This window comes from Phalacrocorax aristotelis, chromosome 4, assembly GCF_949628215.1.
Source record: "Phalacrocorax aristotelis chromosome 4, bGulAri2.1, whole genome shotgun sequence".
NCBI classification, from domain to species: Eukaryota; Metazoa; Chordata; class Aves; order Suliformes; family Phalacrocoracidae; genus Phalacrocorax; species Phalacrocorax aristotelis.
This window is the reverse complement of record NC_134279.1, coordinates 64,858,215-64,878,923: the sequence shown is the minus strand read 5'-3', so window position 1 is coordinate 64,878,923 and position 20,709 is coordinate 64,858,215. Positions and strand designations below refer to the sequence as shown.

General features: G+C 38.0%; 1 protein-coding gene across 1 annotated transcript in view; it reads left to right on the top strand.

Annotated features, from left to right (window-relative positions):
* Positions 1-18,187, top strand: part of LOC142056987 (cytosolic beta-glucosidase-like) — a 34,974-nt gene extending 16,787 nt beyond the window's left edge. The window contains 8 exon segments of the mRNA XM_075092487.1: positions 7,127-7,199; positions 11,376-11,603; positions 16,662-16,707; positions 16,709-16,884; positions 17,085-17,209; positions 17,211-17,253; positions 17,703-17,770; positions 18,053-18,187. Coding sequence (XP_074948588.1) covers positions 7,127-7,199; positions 11,376-11,603; positions 16,662-16,707; positions 16,709-16,884; positions 17,085-17,209; positions 17,211-17,253; positions 17,703-17,770; positions 18,053-18,187 — 894 coding nt within the window.
* The last annotated feature ends 2,522 nt before the right edge of the window (positions 18,188-20,709 follow it).

Genomic DNA, 20,709 nt, shown 5'->3' with positions numbered 1-20,709 from the left:
TATTTCATCAGAAGGGAAAAATGTTTATGATTTCATCTACACTGTGCAACTGTTCAGTTTTCTCTGTGCTGAGGTAAAACACGAAGAAAGATCTAAAGAGCTTGAATTGAATGAGATACTGTATTCATCCGTGTGACTTCTTTGTTAAGTAGGCAACCTCTGTGATGATAAAAAGGTCAGTGCTGCACCATTATACCTACCGTATCCTTTAATCTTTTTTTTATTTAGGTGTCTAAATCAAGCAACAGAGAGCTATGTTAAACAGTTGTATTGATTTTTGTCTTTTGATTCTATTAGTTTAGCTTCAGGGTCAGGTACATGTTTTGTGATATTCCCAGAATAACATAATCCTGAGACATCACTGCACATCTGTAATACTGTTTAGAAGACCAAATATATATATATATATACACACACACACATATATAAAAAGCACAAGTTGTCTGAAAAATAACCTGTATTTACTGAATTCCAAATAGGTATTTGGATTACTTTGTCAAATTAAAATACTGCTGTACTATTTATCTCCCTTTCCAGGTAAAAGTAGTAGTGGTCACTAATATTTTGCAGGATAAAAATGAAGAGTACAATGGATAATATTTCTTGCAAAAGGAAAAAATATTTTCAGGCATACTGGCATAATACAAATATTTTGAAAAGCAATATCAACTACTGTCTCTCATAGTGTGCTGCTGCTTAATAGCAGGTAATTCCATATTGCTGATATAGGGAAGTGAATTTTACGTAAATGCACCAACATAATGGGATTTCTTAATCTTGACTGGTGGAAGAAGCTTTTCAAGCATATTTGCTAAAGTCATAGTCAATGTCATTAGTCATAGTCAGTGACATTAGAAACAGCATTTCTGTAAGAAAAGAAAATGAAAGATACAGTTTCACTGCTATAAAAACTAGTTGCACTATTCCTAGCCAATTCTTAAAACAAAATATGGGACTTACCAGGGCTTAATACATAACATAAATGTTGAAATAATTTGGTTTAGTTAATATATCCCCAGTATAAAATTGGTCTGAGCAGACTCTTTTCCTATTTTATTCTATGTATGTGTTAAATAATTAAAAAAAAGAACTTGAAAAAACAGTAAAACGTATTAAGAATTTTTCTAGGTTATTAGTGTTTTGGTGAAAAAACCTACATAGAATTTAAAAAAAAAAACTTCTACGATCATTCAGTTTTAAATCTAGGTTTATCTGAGGGTTTTAATTTTTGCTTTTTTGTGATTTTATGCATCTTGCTTTAAGCATTTCCCACAGTATTGGCATCTGTACTGTGTCTCCTCTGAGTGTATTCTCTGGTGTCTAACATTATAGTTGTACCTGCTTTTCAGGCTTTCCATCAGTTGCAACACCAGTATCAGTCTATCCATTCATTCAGCCACGTATTCTCACAAAGGTTAGTTTTCTGTCAAATGCGGTTGGCGCTGGCTGGTGATTTCCGCCGATATCAGTGGAGGGTTGATGGACTGAGGACAAAGCTTCATTGTCCCTGTAAGTATTCAAACTTCTCAGCAACGTTTTTACCCACTGTGTGATGTGACGGGAGCACACAGTTCTGCCTCCTGGGAATGCAACAGCAGCAGGGGCTGTGGGTGGATGTGTACACGGGGTGGAGGCTGCAGTCTCCACAAACTCTGCCCTGCTTTGGTTTCTTGTTCATGCCAGGTTGGGTCAGAAGCAAGCAAAAAAAATCAGTGCTGTGCTGGTAAATGTGTAAGTTGTGAGTGTTAGAGTGGGAGAACAATACAGACATCATATGTATAATCTCCCAGGAATAAAACTCAAGTGATATGACAGGTTTCTAAGGGTAAATATGATTTAGCTCTTAGCAAGGGAGAAGTTTCAAAAGCATTAAAACAACCAGATACTGGGCCCACATTTTCAAAAGAGTCCAATTTGGCCTCTAGATTTGTATTCACATGGGGACCTAAATGATGCTCCAGAGTGAGGTAACCCTTGGGATATCGAAGTGTACATACTGTACAAAAATGGGGCATACTGGTTTTAAAGCAGAACTTGGTATGGGCAGCAAAGATTATATGTACGTGATTTTGAAAATTCAACTGAGTAGTTAAACAGCCTACAGAGTCATGACATAAAAAGGAAAACTATACTGCTTTCACACACACATAATACTTCTTTGCCTTCTATTTAAAAAATGTTAACATGTTTAGTTTAAAATCATTCAGACATGTTGCAGCCAATTTGATTAGGTACAGCAGATGTTTTCCTGGCAAAATCATATCAAGCAAGTTTGCCAGTAGGTAGTTTCTACAAATGTCTCGAAACTCTCAATTTCTGGAAAATGTAGGCAGCTCTTCCTGAAACATCAGAGAAGGAGTACTGTCTCAGCAAATAAGTTGCATTCACAAGGCACCAGGGGGTCTGTCTGTGCTTCTGGGATTTTTTATGTTGGTTTTCATATATATCTCCTCCCTTTTTTATCCTGACATTTTTGCATGATGGCTCATTGTTTTTAAGCTTGTTCCCTTAGAAGGTGAACAATTCAGAAGCGTGGAACAGCAGGACATGCCGAGATATAAATGAATAGAGCATGGCTTTACATGAAAGGGCTTTTGCCAGGTTTCCTACTGAAGTGTGCAAATTTAAAGCTGTGGATCAACGCCCTGCTCTCTGCACACTCAGTGTTGGGTCACAACGTAGTGACAGTGACAAACTCCTGAGCGGCCAAGCCCACTTAAAAATACTGTATGGAGGCGCTCAGCAATAAAGGACGATGCCTTCAACAGCCAAGAGCTACCAAGGACTTTTGAAGACTGATGACCAATATGGAATATCACTTTACATACACACTATACATCCTAATGCTATGCTGAGCAGAATTGCCTAAACTGTTACTGGGTTTGATGTAACGTTAGTTTGGTGCTCTGCTATAGCTTGTGTACAGTTATCCCCAGCAAGATTAATTTGTGTGAGCTCTTCAGCTGGAATTAACTTGCTCACAACTGGCTTTAGCTACCCAAGATATTGTGCACATATATCTGGTATTGGAAAGCTCAAAGCAGCTGGCTTTGCATTGGCAGTTTCCTCAGCAATATCAAAAAATTCAAGCTGCATGATGCAATTACCAGAAGCAGTGGGAGAATATTTTATTTCTTCAGTTTCATGCTCTTTTATGGTCTTTTACCCAGTGGCTCACTGTTATGTCATTCGTTTCATGAAGGACAACACTCTGTTTGTTAAATGGATGGCTTACTTTTAAGTTTTCTTCCAGGAAAAAATTCCATAGCTGCAAAATCTCTAACCATGTGACTGATAGTCTGTTTTTCCAGTGCCCAGACTAAATGCAGAAGAGAGCTGCTTTAAGATGTGTCACTACTTCTTTGCTTATTCTTTAATAGTTTTGCCCAAATTTCACTGTTTTTCCCTGCTGCTCAGTTACAGACTCTTGCCTAATTTTCCTGATGTTCTTAATTTTAAATCTGTTCCAGCATTACAACTCTCCAGATTTTTACCTGTTACCATCCGTTGATTTTTTTACCCAAATACTATTCTTCTGTTTTCTAAACTGAATCTCACTGCAATATTCTGCCTGTGGTTCTAATCTTCCTGTGACCCCTTGTATTATTTCTCCATTTTCAGCAGTGTGTTCAGCTCCTCCTAGTTTAATAGATCTGCAGATTTCATTAATGTACCATTTACTCCCTCTTCTAGCTCATTATTGAAGCTATTAAATGAGATCAGAAGTAATACTAATCTTTGTGTACTGCACTAAATGCCTCCCTTCAAAGTTATTGTTTATCATTACCCTTCATTGTTTGTCATCACCCTTCATTTCAGTCAACATGATAGTTCATTTCCAATTTGATTTAAGTTTGGGAACAGAATTTTGACACATTGGAGATGGGACAAGAAAGGCTAATCAACAATCCAGCAGAGGCTTCTAATTAAGGCTCAATTTAGAGGATCAAAGTCAGGAGTCCTCTAGTGCAGCCACAGTGTAAGGTGGAAACTGTCTCCATAACTTAATTGAGAACGCCTTAAGCTCAGTGCTAAAATATCCTTAAGAAAACAGTAAACTGCTAAAATTCAGACACGTGACAGTATAGCTTCTGCTCTCTATTCATTAATTTTGTATTACTATTAAAAAATCAAGTTTGTCTGGCAGACTTCAAAGTGCTTTAGTAAATTTGTTTTCTCAATAGCTGTTCCATTATGTTGCCAGGGAGGGAAGCTAAATTTATGAGTAGCAATTTCAAAGACAACTCACAGAATATGTGAACTTCTGTCTTTGGCTGTTTCAGAGACATACAGTCTTGCTTCCAAAACAGTTATATCCTTCTTCTGTTCCTGCACAGTGTAAAATTTCAGAAAAGATATTTTAATTTTCACAACCCCTTCAAAGTTTAATTTCTAAATTCCAATAGTAAATACTATTAAACATATTTAGAATATGTCATGAAGAAACATCAGTTCAGTCAGGAAAAACTCATTTTGACAGGATGCAATTTCTCTGATAATAATTAATCCCACATGACTCAAGGACCCAACACCAAAGCTTGTTCATCCTTCACCTTAATATAGTACCTAGCATTTTATAAAATTAGGTTGGCAACCCTTAGCATCAGGGCTAGTTACTCTTGGTCTTTATTGACTTGCCAAAAATATCTTTATCCAAATACATTTAGATATCCAAGAACTGCTCGATTTTTCCTAGGAATACTTGGCTTGAGCTCATTTAGTTATGTATAGTCTGTGTCAGTGCAAATGTAAAACTGCTAAACCTACTCTGAAAAAAAAATGCCTCTAGGTAGAAGTGGGACCACTTATAGTTTTGTAATTACATGTTTTGGACAAAACAATGGGTCAGTGAAATACTGAAATTCGGGCTGGGGTCAGGTTATTTGTTAGATGTAGGGAAAATTATCAGAGTAAGAAGGCAAGTGCATCCTAAGGGCCATGACATGCAGTGGGTCTGATGGAAATATAATTACAAGTCCTGCTACTGCAACAAGGAGTGAGTTCATGATTCCAGAAATACAACCAGAAGTGGGGTCACAAATCTAGAAATTGGGTTGCCAGAAGTGTTTGAGATTAGCTGCTATAAACTCAGCTTCTCTGAATTTTGAAGCTCTGCATCTTTCAATATCTGCCTATTTATCTGACATAGCCTGCTATCTCATTACTGTGAATCTGCCTTAACCTCTGAGGCAAATTTTGTTCACTCTTCCCCAGACTGCTTATGGAATATTTTCCTCCCACTCAGACTCTCCTAAAACCCATCTCTGTCTCTGTTGATTCCTGCTAGGGAATCAGCAGTGACACTTTTTAGTCTTGTTTTTATGGTTAAGCATTTTTATAAAACTTTTTATTGGGTTTTTATTGCTACTATCTCCTGTCTGCCCCTCTCCCCCTATTATTGAGTTACATATTTATTATGTCTCTTGTGAAATTGAATTGTATGATTTTCTGGAAAAGATTCCATGTCACTTATATTTTCAAAGGCACCTACCAATAACATATACTGATGTAAAAATTTGCATATTAATTTGGTTCATTAATACCTATTAATCGTTATTTAAGGTGTCCCTGATGAGTTTTACTGTTAACATGCCCAATTCTTACCTTCTTACAAATGAAAGCTTGAGGAGGCTGCTTCAACCAGAGAACATTAACTAGTTCATTGTATCAGTTTTTGGTCATCTGTACAAAACACGTAAAGGATATGTATGTTTGCCTAGGCCATGTGTTTTGGGAACAAGTTGGTGTGTTGTGCCTCATTTCCCCCTTTGTTCCTTTGTATTCAAGGGGCTTTTACCTTTCCTTTGAAAGACACTTGAGGAAATGCATACCTGCTGTGAGAGCCTGATTTATTTTGCATTGCATCTGCACTGTCTGGTTCTGCAATGTGCACTTTGGAATTAAATCAGCATCTCTGCGTCTCTACAAAGGATTTTTTTCTTCTAAGAAGTTGACTCTTTCATTGTGTGCATTTCTGGCAAAGTATGTACATTAACTGCGTTGGCTTTTTCTGTATATGTTAAGGTTTGCCTTATTTTTATTATAAAATATCACTTAGGTGTATAATGCTTTGCAGGAGTAGGTCCTCACCCAGAAAGGTTTCAAAATCAAAAAAAGTGCAAGAAAAGTAAACAAGAATAAAAGATTGAAATGATCAATGTTATTGCCTAGCAGTCCAATAAGTGCAGATACTGACCTTGGCAAAATCAGTGTGAATACAGTATTATAGTAAATGGGGGAAAAAACCCAAAAACCGCAGTAGTGCCATCTAGTGTGCCAGGTGTTGTAGTTTTCTGGGAAGGGACAGTAAACTACTCTCAGCCCATCCCACTTGTTACAGTCATACCCTGACTCGTCCTCCTGCTGCTACTCCCTTCTCAGCCTGCTGACAGGCGAGCAGTAACAGCATTGACAGAAGGTAGAGGAAGAGACCTGAGGGCTGTTTTGCAGATGCTGGTTCTGGCACACATGCCATAAGGTTGTCATTGCTGCTCTAGAAAAAATGAGCATCCATGGGATTTTAAAGAAGGAGGAAGATAGCTGTTCTGTCTGTACTCCCGTAGGAATCTTCCTCTTCTACTCATTGGTTTCCACTGCTAAACATATAATGTCTAAAACAACCTTTCTCACCTACTGCAGGCTGGTTGTTTTGGTGCGGGGAGAGAGAAATATAAATTTGGTGCCAGAAAAGAAGAGGTGCTGCTGGTTTTTGAAGCTTACTGAAAGGGGTGGAAATGACTTTTTGCCTGGTGGCTGAAGGATTTACGTTGAGTAGAAGGCCCACAAAGTCCTTCGGCAGGGAGGTGGGGGGTGAGAGGGAAGTGAAGGGGAACAGGGATCTGTTCTGTGTACTGATGCCCTTTTACCATGACCACCCTAGGATTTCCGCTGCTGCCTTTCCACTTTCACTGTTAGCTGACGGAACCTCTCTGCTTTAATCCTGAGATATGCAAAGTGCATGGCTTGCCTTCCAGTGTGTGAAGCTGCACAGGGTTTATTTTTGTCTTCAGTATAGAATCTGCTTGTAACAAGTGGAAGAGTGATCGAGCCAGAAACTTATGTCTTCAGATGAAGCCCACATCTCCATAGCATCGCATAATGCTGTGTATTCGCCTGTCCTCTGCAGCCGGTGCCAGAGGATATTGCTTTTCCAGTTGGATTTGCTTGGGGTGCAGCTACAGCGGCATATCAAATTGAAGGTGTCAATTTTTAGCTGCCAAAGTGTTAAGGAAGTTTTAAGTAAATGAAAAGTCTGGATCCAGGAAGGAGAGTGTTTGATCTTTGCCTCATTACATAAATGCTACATCTGATGCAAATCCATGTAGCACTTCTGTTTAAACACTTCTCACCCAAGCAGAAAGAAGGGGGTTGAAGGTGTTTCAAATTGCAGAAATATGGCTAGGTAATGGAAATAGAGGAGGAACCTTTCACTAGCTATTGGGGGGGGTGGGGGTGGAAAGCAGAAATAAGTAATTTTCCTACTAGTTCTTGAGTATTTCCTTTCTCTAGAGCTAATTTAAGCACATTACTATTGACTATTCCAAAACTTGATGGGAGAATTACCTCATCAGACATTGATACTCACAGGGAGTCCTCAGTGAGGAGTTAATCTCCAGACAGTATGAAAAGCAGTGAACTGAAAGGTTAACAGCTGGACTTGTGGAAGACCTCCCCCAGGCGCATGTGTCATGTTCCCAACTGAATGGAAGCACTGATAAAGTGCTTTGCCCAGCATGATATGAAAATATGTGGCAGAGTAGGGAATACAAACCCATAAGGTACAGGGACACCTATAGCCATAACCCCTGCAACTTTATCCCTTCATAAATGTGTGTTTAGAGACCTTTAAAATACATATAGATCTGATTTTCTCATATTATACCCTGCAGCATACAGGCACTTAAATCCCATTGATTTCAGTACCTAAATGGGAGTTGTAGATCTAAAATTGTCTTTGAGGATGTAGCCTTTAGTTCTTGGTTACTGCTGAAAGTGAGGGTACTTGCCCATGCTTGCTACCTTTTAACGAGCTCAGTTAGCTTCACCTAATAGACTGAACAGCTCACTGTTCCCGGGGAATCAATATTCTGGGCCAGCTTCTAACTTGAGTCCTGCAATGCACATAGCTCTACTAACTAATTTTTAAAATGTGAATTGTGTGTGCATATAGAATGACATTATAATTTCCTGCCTTTTGAGTGGCTAGATGTGCAACTTTAATGTTCTCTTAATCTATTTTTAATGAAATTTCCTAAGGCTTCTGAGTGGGAGAAATGTAAAAAAAAAAAATCTATAATGTGGTCTAGACACTACTCAAATGACCCTTTTCCCACAGAAGTAAGAAACTCAACAGGGAATTCCTCCTCCTGAAAGCTTTGGAAGCTGTGCGCTTCCGATTTAGAGGCAGCATGATTGAAGCAATAGTTCTTGTAGAGTCCAAACTCAGTCGCTGCACATATCACAAGATACACAGTGGATGAGGCAAGGGCTGACAGCCTGCTTTATTTTTTACTGTCAGCTATGTATTTATGCACAGTGCAACCTTCTCCACTCTGTATATTTCAAAGTGCTAAAAAATCATACCAATTGTACTCTGCATGCTCAAAGTGCAGATTTCAAAGGTTCATGACTCAGTCAAATCAAAATCAATTTGCACCAGAACACTCAAAAGCACTTCTTCTTACTGAGGCCCATTTCTATGCTAAATCTCAACTCTCCGCTTGATTTTTTTTTTTTTTTTTTTTTTGAGAGAGAGAAGGAAAAGTTGCAAAAAATTCTCATAAAGGTAAAACTAGCTGGCTTTCTTCCCTTCTTTCATATGCCAAATAGTTGAACTCCATTAATTCAAACAAAATTTCACCTTTTGGGCAGAGATCAGGCCAAGAAAATTTTGCTCTGAAAGGTGAAAGCACAATTGAATTCGAAAAAAAGCTAACTTGGCTAACTTGGAAAAGTACATGAAAACTTAAATACTCTGATCAGTAATATTCCTGCATCACTAGCTTCAGTTAAAAGGGAAAACATTCTATCTTACTCCATTGTAAAAATTGCAGAGAATGGGAACATGCATCACGTTTCACGATAGTTTATATTGATCATTTGATGACTTGTTATGTAATGTTATATATGACATATACAATATATATGATTTGAAATGTAAAACCAGTTCCCCATCAGTATTCCTTCCTGGCCCTGAAGGTCGTTAAAACTCAGGGTATGTCTACACTGTGAACTGCTGTGTAGCGTGGAGGTTTCTGAGCAAGCTTAGAGGTGCAAGCTCAGTTCGTTGAAGCAGAGCAGAGCTCCGTGCAGACTAATTGTGGCTCAGCAGGATACATCAGTGTATGTAGAGCTTTCTGTTGCCTTGGTTAGATTGCTTCCTATACTTTATTTAGCTAGCTCAGATATTCTGCACTGTACAGAGAGGCTCTTCGAACAACATGAGGAATGCGTGAAAGTGGGTCTGTTTGCCACAGCCCGTCAGGGCTTCATAGTGGCTAATGACCACTGGAGTAGTACTGTCATACTCTTGAAAATCAAATGCTTCTTCCCCTTCCTCCCAACTTCTTTACTGGAGAAGAAAGAAATCATTCAGCATCTGCTCTAGCTGCTGATTCTTAAGTGAAGGTGTGTTAGCTGCCCATTATGGCAGCTTTTGACCTCCCTTCGCTCCCACCATAGTAAAAGAGGAGCTATATCATATCGCTGTGGTGCAGGAGCCTGCTTTTAAAGGCTTCTAAATTCTAGGTACCACCAAAGAATTACTGTTATTTGTTATTTCTTGCACTTCTCTAAAATGACAATTTATTTCAGCACCCATATTTGAAATAAGAAGCAGGATATAGAAGACTTTTAGTACTACGTTTTTCCAAGGTTTGTACAGACAGAGCTCAAAGTCTGTGATAAAATCTGAGCTTAAGAAACTCAAACTGTCTGGATCTAAAATTTGACCTACTTTGAAGGTTGTCCCATATAACAGTTTAATTTACTGACCAACCAAATGTAGATGTATAAGTGTTCATGTGCTGCAATAAAATTCTGTAAAGAACATGAAATGTGACAATGAGCTTTGAAAAGCTAGGTTACAGAAGTGATATTACAAATTTTAGTAATGTTTTAAATTAAGTGTCTTCAATATGCTTAACCTTGCATTAAACTTAGATTTAATAAGACAGATGTGTATTAAGTACTGAATATACTTAAGGGAGCAATTTTGTGTTGGCAGGGGATGGACTCAATGACCTCCTAATAGTTCTCCTCCATCTCTAATTTCTATGATACTAATTGATTATTAAAACACTTTTATTGAGGATTGATATGTAGCTATTATAGAGTTATCAATCTTACAACCCAACTGATATTTAATTTATACATGATTTTAACACACAATGTCATTTTAGTTTTTAAAGAGTAACCCTGGAACAGTGCATTTACTGGGGCTCTGCAACACCTTGCTGGTAAATGAGGTTGGCCATTTTGGTTTATTTGGAATTTTGTGATAAAATTACACTTTGCAGGGGTATAAGTTTACAAAGCTCGTCACATTAAAAATGAAATGTTTGCCCCAGTTACAGCATTTCTCTGGAAAGACAAAGAAGCTTGTCATGAAGAAAGGTGCATTCATTTGGTTTAAATACTATGTAATATTAGTACTGTTCAATCTCAAAAAACAGTTAAATTCTGAATATTTTAGAGGTAATCTGTCTATCTCAATTTTGGATTGCAAAGAAATTTCCCAAAATGATGGAAGTGAAGAAAATGGTGCAGGGATTTTGAGCATTCAAAATTCATTTCTGTGAACGTTTGGCTAAGCAAAAGGCAGTTTTGCAGAGCTGTGTTATTAATTCAGCTTGTATATGCCTAGGGCCATGGCTCATAATGGCATTCCTTTCTTTTTAACAGACTGTCAGGATTTTCAAAGGACATCCAGAAAGCCATAACTGCCTATTTGTTGAATGTATTTCTCATACCCTAAAGGCTTTCTTTGATATGGACTGATCTTTTACATTTATGGATGGAAGCTGCATTAGAAAATGCCCTTTGTGAAAACCTGTAATATCTCAAGAGTTGCAAACATCTGATTTTTGTCTGAGGAAGTATGAAGAGTGTCAGAACTCCGAATGCTTTTTAAATCAGGATTTTCAAATAATTAGTAGCAAGCAAAGATATGAATACATGCAAAACCTAATGCAAATATATAGTAATGCCTGAAAGTTCATAGTTACTTTAAATTATATAATGAGGCAGGAGGAAATACTGCTCATTTTGCTCATAGGATTTTGAGGGGTTCGTGCCTACTTTGTGATAAATATTTACATTCAACATATGTCTTTTGATGTCAAAAGTAAAATGGCCAAGTTTTGTTTTTCAAGCAGAAGGCTGGAATGCAGATGGAAAGGGCCCTAATGTCTGGGACACATTCACCCATCAGGGAGGAGATCAAGTTTTCAAGAACCAGACTGGTGATGTAGCTTGTGGCAGCTACACTCTGTGGGAGGAAGATTTGAAATGTATCAAACAGCTTGGATTGACTCATTATCGCTTTTCTCTTTCCTGGTCACGTCTGTTACCTGATGGGACGACAGGTTTCATCAACCAGAAAGGCAATTGTTTCTTAAAAATAGAAGGTTGCAGCTTTAATTCAAGGTTATTGCTGCAGTCTGGCATAATTAATCCAGTATGCTATTCTGCAGTGTAGCTTCGAAATTGCAACTTTTTTCAGAGTAATTATGGGATGATTTTTTATAGGTTTGCAACAACTTACTAATTAATATTCTAGATCCCCTTGGATAGCACAATCTTTTGGGATAGGATTAGTATTATGTTTCCTATGTATCTTTTTGCTTACTCCAGTTATTTTAATTGTAACTCTAAATCATTTTGCTTCATCAGAATGTTTATACTTACAGGCATCCTAGCCACGAGGATATTTTTGGATGGCTTACGATAGACAAGTATTTGGCAAATGCATTTAGATAGTTTATCAGTATACTCTGACGTACTGAACTTCACGTCAACTATTTTACTCTAAGAGGGACATAGCTTTCCCAGATATTTTCTTTAGCAAATTAGAGAGGATTCTTCAGAGTCAGCTTAGTTCTCTGACAAACAAAAGACAGTCCCCACTCTGAAGAGAAGGGTTTTCACAATTTCAGCAGACAGTGTAGAAGTGAAAACGGATGCAGCACATAAACACATAAACACATAAACAAGCTGGCCAGATTGCTGGAAGTAATAAAATTTTCTAGATTGCTAGAAGGTATAAAATTTGTTACACTTCTGATTTGTTTATTTTAATTCCATTGGTATGGACTGGGGGAAAGGTGAAGGTGACTTATGAGGAAAAGATAGGAAATGGCAGCTTTGCCTGCAGAACACAGGGAACGGAAGAAAGAAGAAATAAAGAGAATTGTAAAGAACAAAAGCAACTGAAGCTGAACCAGAAAGGATGGGAGAATCAAAGTAGTTGGCTGAGGTCTCTCATATGCTGGGAGGATAATGTTCCAAGGAGAAAAAGGCAAAGTAGATTTGGATGAACCTCTGAATCTCAATTCTGTCTGCTACTCTTCTGAATCTCAGTTGTACTGAGAAGATATATATCTTTGTTCTTCTGGGGCAGTGTTTGCCTTGGCAACTGTTTTCTTCCACTGGTTTGAAGATTGTAAAGACGGAAGGCTACAAAAGGAAAGGATTTCTTAGAAAATGCTCTTCAGGTTATCCTGATCTGTATGAGGAAGATACCAGCAGAAGCAATATTTTTCTGCAGAATTTTGGTCATGTAGAGTTTGGCTGTTCAATAGGCAGCAGCCTGTCCTCTGCATTCTGCAGATTACGGTTTTCACCAGAGAGCAGAGGAGCCTTTGTTTCAAGAATTCAGAAAGGGGGTGGGGGGGGTGGGGGCTGGTGAATCTGCTTTAAACAGACCAACCAGCCATTTTCCCCTGCAGAGCATGACTGCAAAAACCATGCCAGCATCCTGGAGAGGCTTGAATGGAGCCTTTCCTTTGCCACCAAAATTTACAATATGCGGCCCACTTTCACTGGCACAGCTTGCCCTTCCCTAGGAATGCTTTTTGTGGAGTGTTGAATTTAAAATTGGCTCCGTCCTGGTGGTTTCTTTCCTGTGCTGATATTCCTTCAGCTGGGGCTGCAGGCGCTGTACAACCCCACAGAGCTGCCTTCTGAACGGACTTTGTTATTTAGACATCAGAGTGGGAGATAGCAAGCAGTCATTTTGAATACTCTTGGTAAGGAAAGCTAACATTTTCACAAAACCCAGCTGTAATTTCAGAAAATGTTCACTTGATCCCCAGTATAAGCAGTTGTCTGATTAATATTATGAACTTTACATTTAGCAAAAGGGCATTGGAGGAACTCCAAGTAGGCCAGCTTTCATTAGGCAGGAGTTCACTTCTCTTGTGCAGTGATCTGTTGAAGCAATTGTAACTGCATAGCATGGAAAGGCCATCATCTTCTATATAAACATTTTTACAAAGAGCATGTGAAGAATTAGAAAGCTTAGAGCAATGTCCTTTCAAATAAAATCATTCACACCAACTGATTCACTACCAATTTCACACCTAAGACGTAGGACATTTGAAAACCTTTAAAACCATTCTGTTTCTAATTCAGTGGGGGTAGGGTCTTTTAAAGCGGGGATGTTGTAGGCGTATTGTTCCTGAGACATGTCAGGTTTTAGGTTAAAACTTACACCAAATTTGTTTTTAAAATATTTTTGCATAATTATTGTTACCCTAGAGGGTGCCCTGAGGAGAACAAGTTAGCTGCTAAACACTAGGTGTCAGCATGGAGGGAGGCTGAAGTAGTAGACATGGGGGTAGTGAGTCTGGGAGAGTTTGATGTTATGCATCACTTCAGCATGAAGGTAGGGAATCAGAATGGGGAGAGAAGATAACAGAAAGGAGAAAAGAACAATCCTCCAGTTTCCAGTGACAAAATGCTCCTTAATGTCTGTAATCCCAAAACTTTAGAGTGTCTCCACAAAACCATTATATACACACGTTCTGAGAAGAGCATTTTCTTCTGCATTTCTGCTTCTAGCTGTCCCACAGATACAGCCATAGAAGCTAAATCAGGCAGCTCTGGAAGGTATGAGACAAGCTGGAAATTTGACTTGACATTTACTTTTTTTCAGGGATGCAGTTCTATTTCTCTTAATTTCCTAACACAAAGCATAGATCTTTTCCAGTATTGGTGTTTAATTGAGATGTAAAAAATGAATGATAGCTAGTTGCACTTAAATGTTATATATTGTACTAAGTAATTTATAATCTAAAAATTACAATGCGAAATGCTATTGTCTTCTAGGCAAGCATTACTCCCAGCGTAGTAGCAGCACAGGATCCTGTACCAGCAAAGGATTTCTTTTTTCCCATTTTAAGCTTTTGTGGTAAACCTTTGAGTCCCACCAGCAAACAGTTAGCACACACCCAGTCCCACTGAAGTAAAATAGGTCCCTGTTCAAAAGTAACAGTAACAAACCATATTTGCTCCTAATTGCGCTTGGAAATTGCAAGAATTTTCTTTTCAGAATTGGCAATTCTTGTATATTCCTTCCTCTTTTACATGGGTACATTCTCAGGCACAAGCACATATCTCCTCAGAATTTCATATGTTTTTCTGGTGCTGCGTTCGGAAGGAAAAGCAAACTATCTGTGAGATTTATTGTGAATTACTTTGTAAACAAACTTATTGAGTCTTGCTGTGCTAAAGGATGTGTGTACACCTGTTTGTTTACAAGAAGGCACTATCTAAATCTGGGGTTCGTAATTGATTGCAGCAGTAAATGTTGTCTTAAAAAAGCCATTCAACAGAAACCCTTACGATCAGTCATTTGAAGTTAGGATAATTTGAAGTCTAATACTGTCCTTTCAAGAAGGTTGTATGGGGTTCTGTACTGGCGTTTTTAAATATCAATACACAGCAAGCTGAACTTGAAAATACCAGGGAAGTTTTAGTACAATATAGTACAGACATACTTACTATTGAAGAAATTTCCTGTTTTGGTTTAAACAATATCTCTGGTTCAGAAACTGTTAATAATAATAATCTAAACCATGCATAACCACCTAAGCATACATTTTGTTAACCTTTGCAACTTAGTCTTCCTCCTCATCCTTTCTGCTGCATTCTCAACTTCTTTAGACCTTTCTCAGTTCTGGGTTTCAATACAGCAAGGCCTTGGGATAGACATTTCATAAGCACCTATGTCTTATTAGGGTATGTATGTATGTAAAATTCATATTTATATGAATTTTAGGTTTCTAAGGTTCTTAACTTTGGTATGTTTAGCCCAAGTGTCTGAAGCAAAGGCTGCCTGATTTCTACATTCCACCAGCATGATGGAGACCTGTTCCTGGCTGGAGCCTCTTAGCTTAACAAGTAATAATTCAAGGCCACTGTTGGCCTTTTCCAATTACCACACTAAACCAGATAGTTCAAGTAAAAGAGTGAACTAATTGATACTCTTTGAACCAGAGCTTGTGATGTGTTTTTCAATATCTAATGCTTTTAGAAGGCTTAAAAGCAGCATAGTTGTGTTTGGATGTAAGCAAAATTAAAAATTCCTATATAAGAGCTTAAGGTATCCTGATATTTAAACTTATAGTGACCTCTCAGCAGCATAAAAATAGTCCTTTAGGAAACATATTCATGTCAGCCACTGCTAAATCTGAACAGAAGGTGAATTCATTTTAAGCTTCTAGAAATACATCCCCAGTACTGGCCAGCTTTAACAACACATCCAGGAAATTAAAGTTGATCTCTGCCTTATCAAGGGGGAGTGAGAAAGGTTGGAAGTCATGAGCTTTTAGAAAGGTGAGCTAATTCGTCCTTGCAGTTAGAGGGACCGAGCAGTCTGCAGCAGTGGCAGCGTAAAAGGAAGACAGTTTCTTGGATAAACTATTGCCAAGCCGTTCAAGTTGGTGGCTGAAGAGACCAGTGCCCTGAACTCCATCTAAAATCTATTAGAGTCCAATGAAAAGCCTTAAATGTCATATAGATCTGGTAAGACACCCCAGCTAATGAGAGAGCCATTGAATTCACACCATTGCAAAATATTGATTGCATCGACAGTATCTTCTTTGCCTTGATGCTGGCACAGAGAGTGATGGAGAATGGAACACTAGAGAAAACATCTCACCCGGCTAACTAAGTTCAAATCATGAAAGAACAGCTTAGTTACGTTGCTGAGTGGGGCACTAAACTTTTCAAAAGACACAGTTCTCAAGGGGATAAATGCTTTCATTAGGACATATCTGCCTGCCAGGCTCTCAAGTGTCAGGATTTTTCAACAAGATTTCGTCTTGTACATGCAGCCAGGCTGCCATTCAGTCATTTAAATGAAGGGATTATATTTTCACGTGACTAGCACCCATCAGAATTATGTTTCTCCTGGGGACTTGCTGTCCACTGATCTATTTTGAAAATTTGCATCCTCATTTCATTTTATGTGCCTGGTTGGAAGATTTTGTGTGCTGAGCATTTTTGCCAACTCTGGGGTCTTGTAACAGTAGTCAGCATGCAGTTGAGAGGAAATATTTGCATCTCTTAACAGAGAAAATGTGCAGTAAGGTTTCTTCATGTGTTAAAAGGTAATGAAGTTATTGTTAACCCTTTTTTGTTTCTTTTAATATTTTCAGGAGTCAATTATTATAGCAAAATCATTAATAACCTGGGAAATGGCATCCTGCTCACTGTATCAATTTGGCTTACCTCAGTTCTTAGAAGATGAAGGTGGCTGGAGATCTGAAAGGATCATTGAGACCTTTGATATTAATGCAAAGTATTACTTCAGAACATTTGGAGACTGAGTGATCACTATTAATAAGCCTTATGTTGTTGCTATAGGTGGTTGTGAAAAAAGTATAGCGTTGGTACCAGAGCTTACAAGGTGGCTTATAATGTGATAAAAGCTCATGCTAAAGCCTGACATAGTTGCAATAACGTATTTGGAGAAAATAACATAGACTTCTGTCTATAGCTCTGAACTCAGATTGGTAGAACCTCTCTGAATTCTGTAGCAGATCAAAAAGCAGCTAAAGGGTACCTGTTTATTACCTTAGATGGGTTTGTCAGGACAGTATTTGCTGATGGTGAATATCCAGCCATCATGAAGTCCTGGATTTCTGCAATGCATTCAAAGCAGGGTTACTTATCATCAAGGCTTCTGGAACTCACTGAAGAGGAAAAAAATTATGATCATGGGTATTGCTGACTTCTTTGCCCTGAACTGTTAAATTTAAGATGAAGAAAATACAGACAAGAGGCTAAGTGTTTCAATGGACTGTGAAGCTGAGCAAATAATGGATCCTTCTTGGCCTGTTGCAACTGGGAGTTTACGCCTGCCTGTAGTACTGTGGGGTTTGCATTGAATTCTGCATTATATCAAGGAATGACCCAAGGCTCACAGGACCATTTTACCACTATTAGCTGGCCAATGAGGGGATCTGAGAATCCAAATTTTTTTCAGAGCCCATCTGGATGGCATAAGACATTGTACAATATATAAATAAACAAGCCACCTTGGGATTCGTAATTTAATTTTTGCATGCTGGCTATAAAGAGTAGAAGCTTTAGTATTTTCCTATTGTATTTGTACTTGATAGCTATTTTACAGTTTGAAATGATACACCAGTGTTATATCATCTTTTGAACTCCAGGAATGATCTTTCTGATGCCAGCAGTAAGACTTTCCTGGCATGCATCTACTCCTGGCAATGGGATGTGTGGTGACTGCCAGTACCAAGGGGTTAAAGAGCAGTGACAATAAGCAGATGCTAATGCAGGAAAGATATTTTAGTCTTCTCATTAAAATAAGTCATTTCACTGTCTTCATGGATATTTGCACAGTTTTGCTTTTCCATTGTTAGTCATAAAAGGTCAGCTCATGGAAAATTAAGTTAATAGGGTCAGTGCAATTTGATGAAAACTAGTTTTAGTTTGTAGCTTGGAAAAGATAGAGGGTAATGCATCTGATTTTATGGGCTTTCTTACATCTGTTCTGAATAAAACTTCTGCTCTCTTCTTCTAGGATACATATAATAACCCTATAATTTACATCACTGAGAAGGGGTTTTCCCAAAATGACCTTGCTCTACTTGATGACAGTCAACGATGGGAGTATTTCAGGCTGATTTTACAGGAAATTTTAAAAGGTACCATTTAAAATGATGAAAGATCAATTGTGCAAACTTAATATAATTTTACTTTGTGCTTATTTGCATTCAGCAATGACCAATGATTCTTGAAGCTAAAACTCATGTAAATTGGCATAAAGTAATACGATTAGGAAAAAAAATGTTTAGCTGAAAGTAAAGCAAGTAGCTTTAATCCAGCTCCCCCCCATCCTGGGGTGGAAACAGATGAAAAGGTGCTCCATCCATACATTATTTCTAAACTCAGTTTTGTAGGCCCGTAGCTCTTAGTTGAGCAAAGCAACCACATTGATCTTCAAAAGTGGTCATCGTTCATATTTCTCATTGCGAAGGTTGTAAAGTTGAGTTCACCTGAAAACCTGACCATTACATCTTATAATATCCTTACAGAATACAACCCCCCATGCACAGTGAAGTCGGTGTAATAATTAATTCCCGTGAAATGGCCATTAAGCCATTATAGATCAGCTCCTGCCTTTATGTCAGGATGGCCAAAGGTGTTCAGCACCAGTGAAGCTGTTTTTTTCAGAAGATGCTTTACCATTAGTTATGATAGAAACAAAGTTGGTCCAATTTCCAATCTACCAGAAATTCATTCCCTACCTTACTTCTGTTGGTACTATTCGCTGAGGTAATTTACAGGGAGTAGATCTTCTTGTTACGTATCAAAGGAACTGTATTTTAAAACGCCAGTTCATTTAGATAATAGCTAGTGTCCCTGTTATATCTGTCCAAAGTTATCGCAATCATGAATGTCATATCATAGTTTGATAGTTTTTTGTAGCCATTCTTCCATCTGTGTGCTTCTTTTTTACTTGTGCTGTGTTTATATTCTTTATTTTATCCTTACTTTCATTAAAATATTCACTTAAAAGCTACCTTTCTCTCTACTTCCTTTTCATTTAAAGTTGCAATTTAGACTTGTCAACCATTCCCATTAATATTTTTTCTTCAAGTAGAAGGTGCAAAAGACCATTTTCTGGCACTGAAACCAACCATTAGGGCCTCCTTCTATCTGAAGCAGGCAGACTACCTTCTAGCTGTCTTTGGAGAGCACTTCCTGGGCTGTGCCATATCTGGCCCCAAGCCATGTTTGGAGAGTAAGAGTTGGCATCAGGCAGAAGTTTTGTCAAGGAGTAAAAATTAAGGTCCATGGACTATTGAGGGATGGTGTCTGAGTCAGGGCATTGACCCTGTTTCGTTTACTTAGAAGTCCGTAGACAGGATATCTGGAATTGACTTTCACTGAAGATGTAAAGAAATGAATAAACATTCAATTCTCACTGTTTAATGAAATGGGATTAATTTACCAAATCCAGTTGTTTTACAGTGTGCAATGGCTTATCCTGAAGTAAACATTTAGAGTAGGTCTGATGAATCACACCTTAGCGCATTCATGTACACACTTCTCTTCATGCATAGTAAGTAAATGAAAGGGACTAGTTCTGAGGTAGATGCCTATATGGGATACATCAAAAGTTGAGTAAAATGAGTCTTTGCCGTTGTTCAGTCCAACAAAGCTTTTAGCTTTGTTCTGACTGTCATCAGTGCAGCCTTACACAGGTTTAGTTAAATATGCAGTTTGACATTAAGTTGTGTTGACGTTTATCATTTTATCCAGTAAAAAGCATGGTGAAACACTGGTTGAAACAGGTCTCTGTATGCAAAGATAATATAAATATTAAATCCATCACCTGTAAGGCACTTTATGAAGAAATGCCAGTAACATCATCCCCAAGTAACTTCTCTCCTGCTACTCTGAGTAAACAGTTTAAGATGACTCCTGATGTACTGACCCACGAATAAGCAACCCATTTCAAGTTTTCAGCTCAGATATGTGGCAAAGCAGGATAATCAAAGATGTTCACTTTATTCAACACTTAAATGCTTAACCATTTATTAAGTGTTATGTGAAGCAGAACAGTTTAATTGCTCTGCTTACAGTGTCTACTCTTTAATAATTCCATATCTTTTGAGCTAACTTTTGAAATTATTAGTACAGGCTCATTCATGCAATGATCTCTGGGTCATGGCAGGGGCCTGTGTGGATTTTGCTGTGGGATTTGGGCATGCCTAGTTAATTTTTTGTCTAACCAAGAAACAAATATGCTTGACTGCAAAGGATAGTGTATCTACAGCCTGTTACTGCACTTGTTAATAGAAATAGTTTAATATGTTATAATTGGATTGATAGTATCCTCATTTTATCTTTTTGCATTAAAAACCCTCCTAGCCTTTAGAATACATGTTTGCACTAATTATGTTAATTTTGCCAGCCAAAATTTTCAAAATAATGAGGAGCTTTCCTTTACAAGACCTTGTGTTTTATAAAGTGCTATGCTCTACTACTATGAAAATTAGATACTTCAATGCCTCTCAAGCTAGGTAGCAAGAATGCTGCTGTCCAAAATTACTAAAATTTTTACTATCATCAGGGCAATTTTAATTGCAAGATTTTGGAGAGCAGGAGCAGTCTTGAGTTGATACAGCAACCTTCACCCACTGAGACTGTGATCACACAGTATGGGTGAGT